General features: G+C 38.4%; 1 protein-coding gene across 11 annotated transcripts in view; it reads right to left on the reverse strand.

The window, feature by feature from the left end:
* The window catches only part of ZNF334 (zinc finger protein 334), a 43,878-nt gene that overhangs the window by 15,272 nt on the left and 7,377 nt on the right, over nt 1-21,229 (reverse strand). For 4 of the 11 annotated variants that reach the window (XM_009215996.4, XM_009215992.4, XM_009215995.4 and 1 more), the window contains exons 3-5: nt 19,139-19,265; nt 18,736-18,828; nt 14,466-17,610 (exon numbers count right to left, since the gene is read on the reverse strand). In XM_009215996.4, the coding sequence (XP_009214260.1) occupies nt 15,791-17,610; nt 18,736-18,828; nt 19,139-19,265 (2,040 nt within the window). In that variant the 3' untranslated portion in view covers nt 14,466-15,790. The other 7 variants (XR_004179098.1, XR_652273.4, XM_031656806.1 and 4 more) reach the window with 5 other exon arrangements.

Consider the following 21,229-nt stretch of genomic DNA (forward strand, 5'->3'; position numbering starts at 1 on the left):
AGTGTTATAGGAGGTGTTTTTTTTTTTTTTTAAAGAAAATTCTGGAGAGAGACTTTTTCTCTTTAGATTATTAGGTTAGAGAATGACAAATGAGAAAAACAAATTTACCATCTAGTTGGAAAGAGATGACTACCTTCATTAACAGAAGGTAGAAATTGCCAGAATGTAAGATGATCCAGAGATTTCAGAGAAACTTGTTTCTCGAGTTTCAGTGCTGACATCAGGGAAGGCAGCTCATTCATAGGCTCCTGAAAGGGGATAAAAAGCTGGGTTAGATGATGATGAATTTCGGTCTGGAGTACCATCTGATCTGAAGAATAAAATACCAAACGCATTTAAGCTATGGCCATTTTGGAAAGTGGACTGGAATCCACTTATTAAAGATTTTGTAAGAATTGTTCACAAGAATTCCACATAACCCTGCTTATTCTTTAAATACTTAGTAACTTGGTCCAAACTCCTCTCCTACCCCCAAACTACTTTTCTCTCCCTTAAACTTCCACTTTTTAATGCACCCCTGAACATTCTTCTATCAAGTTACAGTCGCTTTCACATTTACTGCAAGACGTTTTTCTGACCTCTCCACTGCCGCCTTGTGGCTTTAGAACACAAATCCGTTTACTTTGTTTTGTGACATATTTGAACAAAACCGTGTATCCTGTTTAGGGCTGGCAATGTGATAGTGGAAGGGCTGGAAATGGGATATAAAAATTGAGTCAATCAATTGTCACTGTTGCTCTAGTCAAGACTCCATGATCATTTTGTATAACCTTCATTTCTAATTCATTATGTCATTCTCTATGTGCTAGACAGCTGGTCTAATATCTTTTCTACATTGTTAAATAGCTAGGTGTGGTGACACATGCCTGTAGTCCCAGCTACTTGGGAGGCTGAGACAGGAGAATTGCCTGAACCTGGGAGGCAGAGGTTACAGTGAGCCAAAATCGTGTCACTGCACTCCAGCCTGAGCAACAGAGTGAAACTCTGTCTTAAAAAATAAATAAATAAATAAATAATGCATATACTAATTGTAAAATATGCACCATTTTATATACGGCTGCACTCTTACTTAAACAGCATACTGCAAACATCTAACTTCTTACCTTTCTACTTGGCTGTTTCTGAAATCTTTACATGTTATGTCTAAATGTCTTTTTAGTGCAATATAGTATTCTTTAATATGCATCCATCACACAGCCAGTTTTTTTTTTTTTTTTTTTGAGACGGAGTCTGGCTCTGTCACCCAGTCTGGAGTGCAGTGGCGCGATCTCGGCTCACTGCAAGCTCCGCCTCCCGGGTTTACGCCATTCTCCTGCCTCAGCCTCCCGAGTAGCTGGGACTACAGGCGCCCGCCACCTCGCCCAGCTAGTTTTTCGTATTTTTTAGTAGAGACGGGGTTTCACCGTGTTAGCCAGGATGGTCTCGATCTCCTGACCTCGTGATCCGCCCGTCTCGGCCTCCCAAAGTGCTGGGATTACAGGCTTGAGCCACCGCGCCCGGCCCACAGCCAGTTTTATGGAAAAAATTTCCTAAGTCTCTACAGTTCCTTCTGACCCAAATCTCACATGTTCCCTTTAGAATCTATAACAATTTTCTAGGTCACAGAGCATATTATAAATAGTTTGATAAAACATACCCAGATTACTTTCTGGACATCTGTGAATTTTACACTGTACCCACATAACTTCTCTTTCCTGCATCTCACCACTGCTTGCTAACATTTGCATTTTAGTTGGCTCCATTTTGGTAGTTTTGCTTCCTTGTTTTACTTCTCATTTCCCTAACAGTAAGATGAAGCTCACATGATATTCTTGTCATCCACTCACTATTTAGCTTTTTTGAATTGCTTCATGTTCTTTGCTCATTTTCTAATTTTTTTTTCTTTTCTTTGTGGAATTGAAGAATTATATGTTATATATAAGGTATTTTTTGGCTTAAAATGTATGATTACTCCTGTCAATCTGTCATTTGCCTGTTGACTCTGGTGCTTCTCTTGATCAGAAATCCTTGATTTTTGATCACATCCATAATATTTTTTGACTTATAGTGTTTGCTTATTGTCTTTTTGTTGTTAAGAAGCCTGCTGCATCCTAGACCACAAAGACATTCCCCTATCAGCATTACGGGTTTAAAATTCACATTTTAATCTGTCTATATTTGTATATGGCATAATGGACAACCAGCCCCATTTTCTCTGAACAATGAGCCAGTTTTTACAATACCACCCACCAAAGCATCCATCCTGTCCTCACTGACTTATGATGCCATCCTTACACACAAGCCATCAGAAATATATATCTACAGAAATCATCTTCTGAAATTTTTTATTCTATTCGTGTATTTCTGTTCTGTATGAGTATATTCTTTTTTATACTAGTAAAAATATTCTTTTTTATACTAGTGTGGTTTTCTAGTTATCCATCATAGTGGGTTCTTTTATTTAAAATTAGTTTCCTATTCTTGGAGTATATTCTTTCACTGGTAATCTTGCTTCAAGTATTTTGAAGTTCTGTGGGTGCATTAAACACTTAGAATTATGCTCTGTTAATTCCTTATTCTTATGAAATAAACTTCTTTATCCCTAGAAATACTTATTACTCTAAAATGTATTTTGTCTGATATTAATACAGCTACTCTAGCTTTCTTTTAACTGTTAGCATGGTATATATTTTCCATCCATCTACTTTTTAACCAATTGTGTCCCTAAAGTTAGTTTCTTGTAGTTAGCAAACAATTTGGTTTTACTTTCTCATACAAGCTTGATAATCTCCACCTTTTCGTTGAGGTGCTTATACCACTGGGTCTCAATGGGAAGAAGGGAAGACCTTCCCCTCTAAGGGCAACTGGCAATGTCTGGGTGATCTTTTTGGTGGTAATAACTGGGTATGTAGGCATGCTGCTGGTATCTAGGGTGTAATAGCCAGGGATGCCAAGATCCTACATGCACATGACGGCCCCTATAACAAAGAATTCTCTGATACAAAGGCTCAGATTGTGAAACCTTGTGTTTTTATTTTTACATTTACTGTGATTATTGATATGGTTAGGCTTGAGCCTAAATCAAATAGATTTCTATTTGTCATATCTGTTCTTCCCCTTTTTCTCCTTTATTCTGCTTTATTATCCTTACCCTATTTTGGATTGATTCTTTTTTTTTTTTTTTTTTAGGATTCTATTTTACCACCTTTGTTGGCTTATTAGCTGTAACTCTATTTTAGTGGTTGTATTAGGATTTGAGTTTATAGTATCTGTCTTTAACTTATCACAATCTACCTGCAAGTGATAGTGTACTCTTTCATGTAGAGTATAAGAATTATACTGTAGTTCTTATATAATAATTCTTATACTATATATATTATACTATAATTTATCTCCACCTGCCTTTCTGGTGTTGCTGTCATACATTTTACTTTCACCTGTTATAAGCCCCATAATACATTATTTGTGTTTAATCAGTCAACCTTTTAAAGAGATTTAATAATAAACCCATACATATTTACCAGTTACAATTTCAGTTACTTTTCATTCCTTGGTGCAGGGCCAAATTCCCATCTGGCATCCCTTTTCTTCTGCCCTGCAGGACTTCCTTTAAAATTACTTGTAGTGCAGCTCTGCTGGTAATGAATTCTTTCAGTCTCTGTATTTCTGAAAAGGTCTTTTGTCTTCATTTTTGAAAGCCATATGCTGGGCATAGAATTCTAGTTAATAGGTTGTTGTTGTTGTTGTTTTTCTTTTAGTACCTTAAAGATTTTGTTCCATTATCTTTTTTGCTTGCAGTGTTTCCAGTGAGAAATCTGATGTCTTCTTTGTCTTTGTGTCATGTACATAATGTCTTTTTCCCCCCTCTGGTTGCTTTTACAGTTTTCTCTTTATCGCTGGCTTTGAACAATTTCATTATAATGTGCCTTAGTGTAATTCTCTTCATGTTTCTTATTGTGTGATTTGGGCTTCTTGGATATGTGAGTTTATAGTTTTTACTGTGTTTGAGAATTTTTTGCCCATTATTTCTTCAAATATTTTTCTGGTCCCTGCCCCCACCCTCTTTCCTCCTCTATTTCAGAGACTCTAGTTGCCCAGACATTAGGCCACATGATGAAGTTGGCAAATTTTCTACACATTTTTAATAGGACTCACATTTAACGGATGGTAGTACTTTCTTTTAATCCTGACTTTTCTTTTATATATTCTATTTCTCCAGTTCCTTCCCTCTAAAAGAATTCTCCAACCAGGTTTTCCATGCTGCTGTTTCATCTTTGGCTATATAATGTTGCTATAAATGCCAACCATTAAGTTCATTTAAACATATCTTCAGGGTGGGCATGGTGACTCATACCTGTAACGCCACCACTTTGGGAGGCCGACGCAGTTGGACCACTTGAGGTCAGGAGTTTGAGACCAGCCTGGCCAACATAGCGAAACCCATCTCTACTAAAAATACAAAAATTAGCCAGACGTGATGGTTTGGCCAGCTATTTGAGAGGCTGAGGGAGGAGAATCACTTGAGCCTGGGAGATGGGGCTTGAAATGGGCTGAGATCATGCCATTGCAGCCTGGGTGACAGAGTGAGACTCTGTCTCACAAAAAAAAAAAAAATTAAAAACCGTATCTTCAAACCAACTGTTCCCACTTTGTCCCTTTTATTACCACTGATTCTGTCCCATGTTGAAATATTTATGTTTTTGAAAATATTACTCATGTATATTTATAAATATTCCACTATATCTATACATTTTTCTAAGCACTTCAGTAGCATTTCAGACTAGAATGAGGAAGATAACAGAAACCCATGCTGGTTCTCCATCTTATCAGTGGCAGATATTTTTGTCTGTATTAACATATATTTTGTATGTGTATAGAAATGCTCAATCTATAATTCATATGTGTATAGGAATGCTCAAATTTCTTCAGTTAACCAGTTTCTAGATGTTTTTATTACAAAAAAATGCCAGAAACTCATGACACCACAGTTTTATATAAAGGTAAGTTTGATAGTCTAGGGTTATCAAGATACTGGAAAATAATGGTGTGTTCATGCAATATAAGAACTTGAGTGCAGTGCATGTATATACCAGAAATATAATTGGGACTCTCATTTCTAAGCATCGGTACTAGAATATATTTCAAATTAACAAAGATGTAGATTTAAGATTGTTCTTAATGTTCTTAGCAACAACAAAAATAAGTACAACTCAAATATCCAAATAGAACACTGACCCAATCAATAATGACCCTGTCGCACAGTAAAACATTAAATATCAAATTGATAAGACAGGTGTATATTTACTCATAAGTATCCCCAATTTTGATGTTCAAAGGAAAATATTTAAAGTGTAATCACTTTCACAAATTGCTATACCACACAGAAATATTTTAAAGGGCATTAATGAAAACAAAACTTTAATCCATGCTTAGGATTTCACGTGATTCTTTTTAGGTTCTTTAAGCTTTTCTGCTTTGGTTATTAAAATTTCATTGAGCCATTTTTGCAATCACAAGTATAATTATTTCAAGTTTAAATAAATAGAAAAAAATTCAACGGCCACTGTTGATCACTTAAATCATTCTTGTACTTGGAGAAGCAATTATCTGCCTCTCTACCTCCACAAGCTCCTACTTCTCATCCTACCCCTCTAAAGTCTCCAGTCACTACACTCTTCTTTCCCTCACTTTCCTAATTAACTTGGTATATGTTGCAGTGTCCAGTTCTGATTTTTTTTTCTCATATTGTTTTCCTAACAGCGTGTCAACCAGCATTGGCAACGTTTCGTGCCCTCAGTGAATCTGGGAATGCCTTCAGACAAAGCTTTCACCATGGAGAATACCGAACACATCGTACTTTTGTCCGGCGTTATGAATGTGATGACTGTGGCATGGCTTTTGGGCATATCTCACAACTTACTAGACATCAGAAAATCCACAAGGTAGGGGAAGTCCACAAATATGGTGAAAATACAAAGGGCTTTAGGCATCGCTCATCATTTACAATACTCCAGAGAATTTGTACGCTATATAAACACTTTGAATGTAACCAATGTGGTGAAACTTTTAACAGACCTTCACAGGTTATTCAACATCAGAGCATGCACCGTGGACTGAAGCCATACAAATGTGATGCATGTCAAAAGGCCTTTAGGTTTCTCTCATCCCTCTCTATACATCAGAGGTTTCATGTTGGCAACAGACTAAACCTGACTCGGCAACAAAAAACTCATACTCAAAGGAAGCCCTTTTCCTGTAACTTTTGTGGAAAAACCTTTCACTGTTTCTCAGAAAAAACTCGACATCGATCAATTCATACTAGAAAGAAATATTATCCATGTAATTATTGTGAAAAGGAATTCAATCCATACTCCAAATTTATTCTACATCAAAGAACTCACACAGGAGAGAAACCCCACAAGTGTGATGTTTGTGAGAAATCCTTTAAAAGCATCTCAAATCTTAATAAACACCAGAAAACTCACACTGGAGAGAAGCCCTTTTCATGTAATGAATGTAAAAAAACCTTTGCCCAGCGCACGGATCTTGCTCGCCACCAACAAATCCATACCGGAAAGAAATCTTTTATTTGTAGTAGTTGTAAAAAGACCTTTGTCCGTCTGTCAGATCTAACACAACATCAAAGAACTCATACCGGAGAGAGACCTTACCAATGTACGACTTGTGAAAAAGCCTTTAAATTTCGGTCAAACTTTGCTAAACATCAGAAAACTCATTCTACAGGGAGGCCCTTTGCATGTAATGAATGTGGAAAGACCTTTCGCCTTAATGGGGATCTTAATCAACATAAAAAAATTCATACTGGAGAGAAACCCTATGAATGTGGTGAATGTGGGAAGCGTTTTAACAATAATTCAAATCTTAATAAACACAAGAAAATCCATACAGGAGAGAAACACTTTGTATGTAATCAATGTGGAAAAGCTTTTAACTTAAACTCAAAGCTTTCTCGACATCAGATAACTCACAATAAAAAGGGGAACTCCTTTAAAAGCATCTCAAATCTTAATAAACATCAGAAAACTCATGCTGGAGAGAAGCCCTTTTCATGTAATGCATGTAAGAAAGCCTTTGTCCAGCGCACGGATCTTGCTCGCCACCAACAAATCCATACTGGAAGAAAACCTTTTATTTGTAGTAATTGTAAAAAAACCTTTGTCCGTCTGTCAGATCTAACACAACATCAAGGAACTCATACAGGAGAGAGACCTTACCAATGTACGACTTGTGAAAAAACCTTTAAAAATCAGTCAAACTTTACTAAACATCAGACTCTTTCTGTAGGGAGGTCCTTTACATGTAATGAATGTGGAGAGACCTTTTGCCTTAACTGGAAACTTAATCAACATAAAAAAATTCATACTGGAGAGAAATCCTATGAATGTGGTGAATGTGGAAAGTGTTTTAACAATAATTCAAATCTTAATAAACACAAGAAAATCCATACAGGAGAGAAACACTTTGTATGTAATCAATGTGGAAAAGCTTTTAGCTTAAACTCAAAGCTTTCTCGACATCAGATAACTCACAATAAAAAGAAACCCTAAAAAAAGAGGAAGATGAAGAAAGATATTTAGAGGTGACTTACCCTTTGCTAAAAACTTGAGAGATCAATGTAGAAAGATTCTTAGTCGAAGCCTAATTCTTCACGGATTCATGCTGTATGGAATATCTTGGAAATACAAATATGTAAATGTTGATGAAATGGAGATGTGATCAGAAATGTACTTTTTTTTATTGCACTGACTTGAGTCTTTGGCCAGGCGTGGTGGCTCACACCTGTAATCCCAGCACTTTGGGAGGCCGAGGCAAGTGGATCATGAGGTCAGGAGTTTGAGACCAGCCTGGCCAACATAGTGAAACCCCATCTCTACTAAACATACAAAAAAAAAATAATAACAATTAGCAGGGCATGGTGGTGCACACCTGTAATCCCAGCTACTTGGGAGGCTGAGGCAGGAGAATCACTTGAACCCAGGAGGCAGAAGTTGCAGTGAGCTGAGATCATGCCATTGCACACCAGCCTGGGCGACAGGGTGAGACTTCGAATTTAAAAAAAAAAAAAAAAAGAATTGTTAAATGTGTTCAACTAAATTTGAAATTGGACAAGGCAGTTCCTGTGGCAAGCAGTGATAAGCTAAGAGGCAGCTAGAAGGCTGCAGTGAACATTCATTTTGCTGTTTGTCCATAATCTACTTTCACTGAATTAAACAGAGGTAGCTATCTAAAGATGCCAACTTTTGTAGGTTAGATGATACAACCCTAATTTAAGCATAAGTAAGGAAAACAAAAGCCATCTCTTCTGAATGAATTAGAAGTTTTGGAGAACTCTGCTTGTAGACAGGGGAAAGCAAAAAGCTGATCATGAATCTGAACTAAAGGGCAAAGAGTTAGGAGGGGTGACATGAGAAATCCAAAGGTCTTGGGTCTGTGGATAAGATGGTTTCTGCTGCCTTGTCTAAATGGCTGGGTGCGGTGGCTCACACCTGTAATCCTAGCACTTGGGGAGGCTGAGGTGGGTGGATCACTTGAGGTCAGGAGTTTGAGCCCAGCCTGGCCAACATGATGAAACCCTGTCTGTACTAAAAATACAAAAATTAGCATGGCATGGTGGCGTGCGCCTGTAATCCCAGCTACTAGGGAGGCTGAGGCATGAGAATCACTTGCAGTGAGCCGAGATCATGCCACTGCACTCCAGCCTGGGTGACAGAGTGAGACTCCGTCTCCAAAAAAAAAAAAAAAAATCAAAAAATAAATGGATATAACTGAGACACCCAGCTTCCCTGAATAGTTTGCACCACTCTTATGTTTCTAAAGAATCAAGAAAAAATGGAAAAATTGCAACAATTCTAGGCCTTAGATTCAGAATATGGAGAACCTATTACTGGGAATATTATGTTATTTGAAATTGATTTCTTGTTGTATGTCTTAAAAGCTAAGCTTTCTAGTACATGCAAACACTAGCATGTAATATTGAATACATTTGAGCCCTGTATCAGAAGTCGAATTACACTTTCCCGAATTTGTTCTCATACACGCTGGTGGCAACTTGCCTGTTTTTAGCCAAGTGGGATAGGCATAGTTAGGATTGGCCTTAATCCATAGACGCTATTCAGTTTCTTCATGCTCTCATCTTTCTTTGTTTTCTCAGATATGACAAGAGCTGCCGCAGAGCTCAATTGTTGTATAATCCCCAGGTGTGCCTCCTTTTCATCTACCTCATTACTTGTATGTTGAGGTATCAGTGTGTTTGTCTCTAAGGAAAGGTGTATGTATACATAGCTCACTTTTTACAAATAACAGACACATTAGTTTTATAGATCTCAAGTTATATATAAGCCAAAAATGCAACTGAAATAATTTAGCTGAGTACAAAGAAAATATTGTTATGAGTATTATAAAAATGGGAATGGCTATTGGGATAAAGACAAATTATGCACAGGACCTGTCATCCCTAATTTTGGTGCTTAAAACCTTCGATGAAAACAAAACAAAAAACTTGGATTAAAGTTAAACAGGAACCATTTCATATGTTTCAAATATATAAAGACTTTCCAACACGGCTCCTATCTGGGTCAAACTGCTAACTAAAGTCTATAGTGAGAAGAGAAAAGATTTCTAGGACACACCAGAACAACTTGTTCTGAAAAGCCTGGTATCCCAAATTTGCCATCACCAAACTCAAAAATTTAATTTTCTATTGATGTCTAACACTTTCTTCTTTGTATCTCTGCCGTATTTCTTAGGAACTATCACTAATTCCTAACCGTAATGTCTCCAGTTGTGTAAAAAAGATAAAAGAATAGCCATCATGTAAACGTTAGGTTAAAAGAATAGCCATCAAGTAGACTTTAGGCCATTCATAACATTCTCATTGGAAAGTTTCAGCAGAAAGTTTTATATTTTCATTGGGGTTTTAATATTAAAATCACATGACAGTTCTATTGTTTAAGCAAAAATAACAGATTGGAGAGAGAAGTTAAATACTTCAATTCAGGCTTAAAATGTCATCTGCAGACTAATGTAAATGATGCACCTTTTGCATTTAATAATTAATTCCTTATATTTTTTTCATTCTCACATATTTGAGGAGATACAAATCTAAAAGAACGTTTGTGGATTGAGTATCTCTCCCTAAAGATATGTTGAAGTTTTAATGCCGGTGCTCATGAATGTGACCCTATTTAAAAATAGGATCATTTTGAAGATGTAATCAAGATCAAATACCAGATTAGGGTGGTCCTAAGTTCAATCACTGTCTTCATAAGAGGGGACACAAGATAATGGCTGTTGAATGAATGCTTTAACTCTTTTAAAGATTAAATTCTCTCTTAACTTCCATAGAATGCAAAATTGGAGTCAGCACAGAGTATGATCCATGTACCTCATATAAACAATGTTAGGTATCTGCATCAAATCACTGGCTATCTCTTATCCCCCACCTTTTGACCTAAAACATGTCTAGTCTGGATAACTTTTAAATTATCATGGGCTACAAGAGTATTCCCTCCATTGTCAGGGAACCAATACAAGGATTCTGCCACTAAGTCTGTGGCATTCTGGGACTAAAACTATAGGATTGGTGTGTTTCCACTGGCAGAAGCAAACCCTCTGGGAGTTGGATTCAGGCCCAGACTCATCTATCTCCCGACCTTCATAAGTCTCCACTCTGTTTATGGGCCACTGTAGTGTTTGGGAATGGCAAGAATTCATATAATCAAGGCCAATATCCAAATCCCCATAGAAGTCTGGGTATGTCCTCCCTCATGCATGGCCATGGTGGTAAGTGACCACAGATACCCCTGGGAAGGCCTGGAGGAAGAGCTGCACAATGCTTCTATGGCTACACTGCAGGAACCTTCTTAAAAGGTCTTCCTGTAGCCACTTTGGGTCTGGGAATTGGCTTAAGTCTCAAAGTTGAGTAAGGTGCTATGAATTCCCCATATAATCCCTTAAGTCATATTTCTACCCAGGAGACTCAAATTGTTCACCTATATGTCAAGCTGCTCCTTCAAAGGCGGCCCATGTAATTTCATTATAGGGTCTCCATGATGCACTAGCTGTACTGCCAGGCCAAAACCTGATTACCACTCTTTCCTAAGGCATGTTACAACAGTGTCTGCTTTGTCTCCAAAGGTGAGGTGCTGCTGCATGGCCTCTTCCACTCCCCAGAATCTCATTTTCATTTTGAGGATCTCTTTCCTGGGGCCATTTCTGGTACCAGTTACAGAATCAGTCCCATTAAGAAATAGCTCATTTGAAAGGAGTGAAAGAAAATTGAAGAGACTCTCTACAAAAGTGTGGGAAGAGTTGCGGGAAACCAACAAGGGATTTACCATCCCTAGCCCTGAAGGGAAAGCAGGAGTGTGGTGCCTTTGAAATGTGTCACTTTTGGCTTAGCTGATTCTATGTTCCCTAGAACTCCCTTCCCTGTATGTTTCCAGTGAGGGTCACAGAGGACATTTTGGTGTGAGATCTGGAGGGTGGTGGCAGAGGAGAAATCATTTTGTTTTTAGGCTTAGAAAGGCTTCTGCCCCCAACACGTTTCTTACCTGCTGGTTCTTGGTGGCGTGGCTCAGGAGACAAGCCTGTGGCTGCTCTCTTTTCCCCAGGATCTCCTCCAGGTCTTCCAGCTCCTGGGCTATGTGTGTGCTTAGCAACACCACAAATGGCACCAACCTCTGTAGGACACCCACATCGTTTAGGTAGAAGACAGTAAAAACTGCCACAGCTTTGTCTGGGGCTTCCAGCTTGTCTTTGTTCTCTCTCTTAGTGTTCACTTTCCCTACTTGCTTGGCCTGCAGAATTAAAGTGCCAGCATCAGCCATGAAGACAGTCACATAACAGGCTTCCCATAATAGCCTGGAGTCAAATCTTGATAACAATTTTGTCATCTATAGAACATACATATGGCTCTGCTGCTCTGATTGAACTCTAAGTGATGCAGGAAGGAAATGACTTTTGGGATCTGGGAATAGCTCTAGCTGCAGAAGAAGAGAGCCACAAATAAGGTCTCAATCAGACACTTGATGGCAAGAGACCTCAGTTGATGCAGTTCATAGAGGTCTGCCCCAAGCATGAGGAGTGGTTCTGGAGGGACAGAGTATCCAGGAGCATCAGGTTTCTGAAGAATAACACTTGGTCTAGACATGATGGAACAATGTGTTTCAGGATATGCAAAGAAAGTTAGCTGGGGATTTCTAACCAGTCATACTGATCTTCAAATATACAAAAAGTCCATAGGCAAACTGTGAACATATAATAATTCAGAGACTGATATGTCTATCTTAAAGAATAAGTTCTCATTTTAAATTAGATTCCAGGTGAACAAGGAGCGAAGACGGAAGAAGAGATTACCAACTAATTTCATTATTGACTGACAGTAAGAAACTAATATACTATCTTCCCCTTATTCCCTGCAAATAACAGGGACATTAAGGCACTATATAAAGATATCAGTATATTAGTAACTGACAGAACAAAAATACAAATGCTCCGCAACACTGTAGTGAAAGACAAATGGGAAGATAAAATAAGCTGGCAAAACAAACTAAATGTGTCATATCAGTGATACCGATTTATAACTCTCCCATTCTCTCATATAATCTTATCCCCCATTTCATTGAAAAACAGAAACAATTCTAAAATAAATTCACAACTTTTACCACATCAACCCATATGTGTGAGCCGGCATGGCATGACCATTGCCTATTCTCTTAAAAAGGCTACCCTTCCCCCTTACAAACAGATTCCAACCTATCTCACCTATGCAGAACATTACTCCAACATCTCCCCCTCTCTATGGAAGATTTCCCATAAGTGTATAAACATGCATTTATCTCTAGCTATAGAAAGAAGCCTCCTTTGACTATACTTTACTCTCGAGCTACAATGCTATTTCTCTTGCCTTTAGTATGACTCCTTGAAAAGGCTGTTTGTACTAACTTTTTTCAGCACATCTCCTCTCACCTTTCTTGAAACCACTCCATGCTTAGTGGTGGTTGCCTGTGGTAGCTAGCCTGTGACATGGCTCCAGAGGTCTCTACCTCCTGGTACTCATGCTCCCGTGTGATCCTCTTCGGCACTGTATCAAGGTTGGTCTGTGTGACTAATTAAATACGGTGAAAGTGATAGTTTTCCAAAGCTAGGTTATAAGGGAAACTGGCTTTGGATCACTCACTCTGAGGAATGAATGCCGGCTGCCACGTTGTGAGAAACTCAAGAAACCCTACGGAGAGGTCGATGTGATGAAGAACTGAGGTCTCCTGCTAACAACTGTGGGAGACAGCCATGGTGGAAGTGGATCCTTCAGCCCCATCAAGTCTTTACACAACTGCATCCCTGGTCAACTTCTTGACAGCAACCTCAAAGGCCTTGAGCCTCAACCACCTAGCCAAGTTACTCTACAATTCCTAAACCACAAAAACAATGAGATAGTAAATGTTTATTGTTTTAAGTTGCTAATTTTGGGGATAATTTGTTACACAACAATAAATAATACATTAACCTGTTACGGACTGAATTGTCTCCCCAAAATGTGTGTTGAAGTCCTACCCCTGAGTACCTCAGAATGTGACCTTATTTGGAAATACGATTGTTGCAGATGTAATTATTGAAGATGTAGTCATACTGGAGTAGGACAGGCCCTTAATCCCATGACTAGTATCCTTATAAAAGGGAAATTTGGACACAAATAGGCACACTTAGAACACCATGTGAAGTTATGCTGCCACAAGCTACAGAATTATCAGAAGCCAGGGGAGAGGCCTGGAACAGATCCTTCAGAAGAGAGTATAGCCCTGCCAACACCACCCCAACCTGACTTCTGGCCTCCAGAACTATGAGATAGATCTGTTGTTCTAGAACATCCAGTCTGAGGTACTGTGTTAGGGCAGCCCTAGGAGATGAATACACTCTATATCTTGTCTTTGTTCTTTGGCTACTTTTAAGATATTCTTTATTAAACTAGTTTTGATTTATGTCTTGAAATTTGGTGTCTGGTTGTGCTCTTCATTTTTATCCTGCTTGGGGTTCATTAAACTTCTTGGACTTCTGAATTTACATTTTTCATAAGATTTGAAAAGATTGTTCCAACATTAAGGGATAAATTTAGATAAATTTGGCACAAAAATTAGGTATTTTTGTTTTTCTTTACTCCATTAGTGTCAAAGTGAAAGGTAACATAATTCCTTTCACAATAGCAACCAAATCTTTGAAGTGACTATGAATACATTTTACAAGAGCAAGATCAGTATATGCACACACATACATTTAAACATATGTATATACTTATATATATTAACATATGTATATGTGTGTACACATACATTTATCTGTCCTGAAGGACATAAAAACTGAATAAACTGATAAGTCATGTTCATATTGGGTTCTCTGAAGGGCCCCAAATAAATAGCACAATTTCCACCCCCATCTAAATAATAAAAAATTAAGTAGTAGACAGGGGACAGGATGAAACTTTTATTACTGATCAAATTGAGTTGGAGGATGCAACTTACTGTGACCATTCAGCTAATGGGCCAATTAGCTGAATGACAGAATTAGACCAATTTACCAATCACAGGCAATACCTGTGACAAGAAATTGTGCTTGCAGAACAGCCCACAATGAACAGTGAGTTCAGCTGAGCAAACCCAGTTACCCATCACTATCTTACCAATTAGATAAGCCCACTTCATCTTCCCTGGGGCAGAATGCATAATGTGGCAGAGAGGCTAGGAATGGGTATAGGGAAAACCCCACTTATGGAAATCAGGACTTAAAAGGTAAACATTTCCCAATAACCCCATAAAAGTGGCAATCCTACCTCATCACATTATATCCATACAATGTAATCCTAATCAGCATCCCAGAGGCCTTTTGTTCTCAGAATTTGATCAGTGACTTCTAAAGAATACCTCTAATGAACATGTTGATTAGGAAATCCAAGAGATTTTTGAAAACATACTAATTGACATAATCAAACCACTGGTAGATGGGGTTGAGTGGATATCAGAGAATACTAAAACCAGAGAAACAAACACTTTTTGGATTCAACCATCACCCAAATTCTCTTTGTTGTTCAAGAATACTTATTTTTCCATGTTTTTCCTACTGCAATTGCTGTTTTCTTGACGTGGCTGAAAGCTTCAGGATAACGAACTAGTTATCCTGTGCCTATATTCCATTAGAAAGGTCTTAGGAAGGGCTTTCATTGGCTCAGCTTTACCAAAGGCTCACCTGGGGTATAATTACCATGGGTGCATAGAGTACCATGGTTAGTGCTCCTGAGTTGTCACCTTTGCAGATAAAGGTATATAGTCTGCTACTAGAAGACTATGGAGTTAGCAGACAACAAAAAGTCTGCCAAATCTGAAAATACACCATAAATTGAGAAACTGCAAGTTACTCAACTATCAAAAAATGGTATTGATTTGAAATGGTCAGATCCTCACACCTCATAACATACACTATCAAGTAACACTGTGGGGAGGAACCAAGTAATAATTTAACTTAAATAATGTTTGTTTCATTATTTTAAAAGGGAGGCACATTTGGCATAACCTTTGAATTGCTGTTGAATATTTTCATAGTTCACAATGAATAATACATTTATTAAACAAAGTATTTCTTTCCTACATGATTTCTCTGATGTTATGGTGAGGATGGACTTATGGCAGAAAATTTTTCCATACTCATTATAAGATTTTACTCCTCTATACATACTCACAGTTTCGCATTGTGTAAGTTATTTGATTTGTTGCTTTGTTGGAATTTATTACTTTGCTGGAACTTATTCCTTGTGGGATTTCCGATGTAAAAGGAAGTTTGATTTGTGGCGAAATGTTTTCTCACATTTGTTACATTCATAAGGTTTCTCTCCTGTGTGTATTTTCTGATGTTCAGTGAGAGTCCACAGGCGACGGTAGGTTTTCCCACATTGATTACATTCATATGGTTTCTCTCCTGTGTGAATTCTTCTATGGACTCTGAAGGCTGACTTATGGCAGAAGGATTTCCCACATTCATTACATTCATATGGTTTCTCCCCAGTGTGAGTTCGCTGATGTTCAACAAAGGAGAACTTCTGACAGAAGGTTTTCCCACATTCATTACACTCATAGGGTCTCTCTCCTGTGTGTGTTCTCTGATGGTGAGTGAGGGCTGACTTCCTGCAGTAGGTTCTCCCACATTCATTGCATTCATATGGTCTCTCCCATATAGTTCTCTGATGTACAATGAGGTGTGAGTTTTTGCTGATGGCATGCCCATGTTCACTACACTCATAAAGATTCTCCTTTGTGTTCATTCTCTTACACTGACTGCAGTTTGACTTCATGATGGATATTCTACCACATTTATTAAACACACCATGTTTCTCTCCTGTGTGTGTTCTCTGATGTATAGTGAGTGTTGACTTATGGCAGAAAAATTTTCCACATTCATTACATTCATAAGACTTCTTTCCTCTATGAGTTATCTGATGTGCAATGAGGGCTGATTTCGTACATAAAAATTTTCCACATTGACTGCATTCATAGGGCTTCTCTCCTGTATGACTTCTTCGATGCACATTGAGGGCTGATTGACAAAAAAAGGTTTTCTCACATTCACTACATTCATAGGGTTTTTCCCCTGTGTGAATTCTCTGATGTGCAGTAAGGGCCGACTGACAGAAGAAGGTTTTCCCACATTCCTTACATTCATTTGGCTTCTCTCCTCTGTGAGTTCTTTGATGTACAACAAGATACGATTTCTTACTGAAGGCGTTTCCACATTCCTTGCATTCATAAGGCTTCTCCCCTGTGTGTGACCTGAAATGTTCAGCCAGGGCTGACTTCCGAAAAAAGGTCTTTCCACATTCATTACACTCATAGGATTTCTCCCCTCCATGAATTTTCTGGTGTACAATGAGGGCAGATTTGTCAATGAAGGTTTTCCCGCATTCACTGCATTCATAGGGTCTCTCTCCAGTATGAATTCTTTGGTGTCGAGTGAGGCTTGTCTTCACACGAAAAGTCTTCCTACAATCATTACAAACATACGGTTTCTCCCCTGTATGAATTCTCTGATGTACAATGAGGGTAGATCTCTTAGAAAAGGTTTTCCTACATTCACTACATTCATTTGGTTTCCTTTCAGTCTGTCTCCCTTTCTGTGTAACGAGAATTGCCCTCTTGAAGAAGGTTTTCCCACATTTATTATAGTCAAAAGGTTGTTTCAAAATCTGTATGTTCTGGTGAAGAATAAGACTTTCATTTTGATTGCTGGCTTTCCTCATTGGATTGTATCTGTAATTTTTCATTCCCGAATGACTTTTTTCATGCTTAGTATGAAGCAGTGGCTTCCCAAATCCACTGTATTCATCAGGAATCTTTCTGTTTTCTTTGCTTTTCTTTGCAACAATTACTTCTGAATTAGTTTTCAAACTGTTTTCTCCTGGATTACATTTATAGGGCATTTTTCTTGAGGGAACACTATTCATGCCCAGATTAAGTGTTTTCCCAAATACATTCTCTCTTTCTGTAATCAGTGTTTTGTTGCCGAAGAATACAGTTTGTGTCAAATGTTTATCCTGGATTTCCTTGTTCTTCTCTAAGGCATCATTAACTTCTAGAAAAAGGAACACAATTAACAGTAATTGGTGAGTCTTTATATAATTTGCTATGAAATGAGAATTCCTTAGAAATGCACTGTTTTGGGGGTTAGACTTCAGGCCCAGCCTTCCAAGATTAAACAAATTTCAAGTGCAAATATCTCTTACTTGGTTGATTTGAAGAAAAACAAAAACAAAAAATACTAAATACTAAAAAGCAAATCCATCCGTACCAGCCACTATTTAACAGGGGTAAAGGAAGAGGAAACTAGCAAAGAATACAAGTACCTTTGACACTTTACAAATACCACTAAATATTGAGTGGAAAAAGTAAGCAGTCACAAGGAATAGTACACAAAGTATGCTGGAAGTGTGGCTGATGGAGTGTTGAATAAAACAGACAAGAGTCAAGTAACCACTTACAGAAAGAGAGTCATACAGTGAGACCAGGTAAAACAGATGTCAGAAAGATGGGTCAGTTATTATCAAAACACACAAGAAGGAAGGGGTGAATGTGAAATTTTTGCAGTGACATGGAACTCTTGAATTTGTACAATGCAAAGGCAAGTAAGATTGCAGGCTGAGCAGAGCTGGGACTAGAGGAAGGCAAGCAGGATACCCAGGGCACCCGCACAATCCTGAGAGTTGAGTGTCTTCCTAAATTTTGCATGCCAGGCACCTTGTTTGCCTCACCCTACTCTGGATCCTGGTGAAGCTTAGAACGGAAAGGGAAACCGTGTTACTTCTGTTAAGTGATGTAGAGAAAAATGGAAGACAATTAAAAAGATTATGACAGATCTCTGAATGTCTGAAATATAAACCATGCCTATGACAATGGTGGGTGGGGCAAGGGAGGCAACAGAGAATGCTACAGAAATAAAGTTTAAGGTGTGATAAAAGAGGAACTTGAATTCTGGGGATCGGTAACTTAGTGGCAAAAATCTTTATAAATTTCAGTTATTTATTTGGGGAGAATGTTTCAGATGTCCATAGCATGACAGTTAATAACCTCAATCACTTCTAAAGGTCTGGGGCCAACAAAAAGAAATTCATGAAAAACATTACCATGCCAACTATTACCACTGACCAACACAGAACTCTCATTTCCATTGGTTCCAACTGCTCAGTTATCATTTACTTACCTGGGTAGTTCTGATTTGAGAATTCCTCCACTATCCATGGTTCTTCTCCTTGCTCCAATTTGAAAATCACATCCGGTTTGCTAACATGATACCCTGTTAATGGGAAATTACAGAACTTGGACCAAGATCTTTGGACATCAGGGACTCTGAAGAATGCAGAAAGTACAGCTTCAGAAGCTGTGCAATGAAGATTCCCAACAATAGCTCAGTAAAGCTAGAACATTTTGGTGAAGGGTAAGGGAAGGGCAGTGAATACATACACAAACTTTACTGTCTAAAAGGGTTTAATCATCTTGCTCCCCTGATGCTCAAAGCTAAATAATTAAATTCTAGACATCAACATGTTTTTGTAACACAGAAAAAATGTATGCTCTTGGGAGTTGTACAAGGAAACCGTCCTTACCCACGGAGACCAAGTTGCTGTAGTTCTCCAGCATCACATCCCTGTACAGGAGCCTCTGAGCAGGGTCCAGTTGCTGCCATTCCTCCTGGGTGAAGTTCACAGTCAGGTCCTGGAATGAAACTGATCTCTGAAAGAAAATGTTTAATCTGGGGTGACCAAAACTGAGTGATATCAAATGTCTGGTAACATAAACTATAAGCAGACCACTGCCATGGCTAATTGAAAACTATAAAGAGATACAATTGTGGGAGGGCAGAAAATTAAAAATACGTCACTGTGTTCATTTTTAAAATGAATTTTAAAAATGTACTGAGCTTATACCATGTCCTGGAGCTATTCCAATTGCCTGGATTACTAATCACATAAAATACTAATCTTGCTCTCAAGGAGCATACATTCTGACAGGGTGACAAAAATAGAAATGTACATCTTTAAAGAGCAATGCTGGACATACACACAAGATGAAGGGTGATCACAAAAGAAGAAAGTTTGCTCCATTTTTGTTACCCCTTCTTTGAGGGCATAATTTTAGTCCTGAAATATAAACAGTATGCTGTATTATAGGACTGTGGCCGTTAAGAAAATACACAGACACCAAACACACATGGGGCGTTCGAGAACTACAATCTCTCCACAGGAAAGGCTAGTGAGGAGTGGGACAGAGGCCAGAGAATAGAGGAACTCTTTTTTCTAATTAGTAGTCTTGAAATTCAGATAGTACAACACATCAGCAAAACATTCTTGCATATAAGCTAACGTACATTTACTTAGGAATTGTAGTATATTTCCAAGTTAGTTCCAGCTATACATTAATATCAATAAAGCTTCATTATTTTTTCATTCTTTTGGCTGAAATACTAACAAGAATAGAAGTACAGTGAATTGCTGGGGTGTTCCCTATCCTCCACTTTGGAGACCACTGTTGTAAATAATGGAAATCCATAAAGAGGTATTTGTAAGCAAGGACTGGAGATTTGTGACCAAATGTGTGTTTTGAAACAATGCTCTAGAGCACAGGGGTTGGCAAACTACAGTCTGTGGGCAAAATCTAGGCCACTGGAAGCCAAATGTGGTCATGCTCATTTGTTACACACAGTCTGTGATGGCTTTCATGTCACAACAGCTGTGCTGAGGAAATCTGACAGAGACCACAGGGCCAGCAAGGCCAAAAATTTTGACCTTGTACTCTGAAGAAAACATTTGCTGTCCCCTACTCTAGAAAAATAGAAACTGGCTTAAAGGTCAAATTAGAGGGGAAGAAAACTAAGACACCACTACAGGACATGAGCACAGATAGTTCCTGGGAAATGGGAAGGAGAAAATCAGTCCTACATAACGGGAGGCAAGAAGAGTTGACCACTACTTGATGTGCAGATGTAATGTGCAGATTATTTCACATGATCAGCTGGGCTGATGCTAGTAGTATATGTGGAGATTAGGAAAACAAAACAGAAAAGAGAATTGAGCACAGGAAACGAAGACACTGATGTTCACCATGCTGTGCTTGAAGTATCTATTGAGTAAAGAAGTAGAGATGTCTAGCTGGTAGTTGGATACATCGTTCTGGAGCTCAAAGGAGAGATACCATAGTGATCAGAAGCAATATTTGAAAGCATAAATAATGAGGAAGGTCTCCACGAACTGATATGAAGTGAAAAAAGTAAAGTATTAAAGAATATCTATAATATTCTACCTTTTATGTAAGAAAGGAGATGTAAGAAAACACACATGGCCAGGTGTGGTGGCTCACACCTATAATCCCAGCACTCTTGAGAGGTTGAGGTAGGCAGATCACTGGAGCTCAGAAGTTCAAGATCAGTCTGGGCAACATGGCAAAACCCCATCTCTACAAAAAATAAAAAAAAAATTAGCCGGGCATGGTGGCATGTGCTACTCGGGTGGCTGAGGCAAGAGGATCACTTGAGTCTGGGAGGCAGAGGTTGCAGTGAGCTGAGATTGTGCCACTGCACTCCATCAACTTGGGTTGACAGTGCAAGACCTCATCTCAAAAAAACAAAAAAACCCCACCACATATAACCACTACGTGTGCAAAGAAAATTATGGAAAGGATACACCAGAAACTCATGAAAC

This window comes from Papio anubis, chromosome 16 (genome assembly GCF_008728515.1).
Source record: "Papio anubis isolate 15944 chromosome 16, Panubis1.0, whole genome shotgun sequence".
NCBI classification, from domain to species: Eukaryota; Metazoa; Chordata; class Mammalia; order Primates; family Cercopithecidae; genus Papio; species Papio anubis.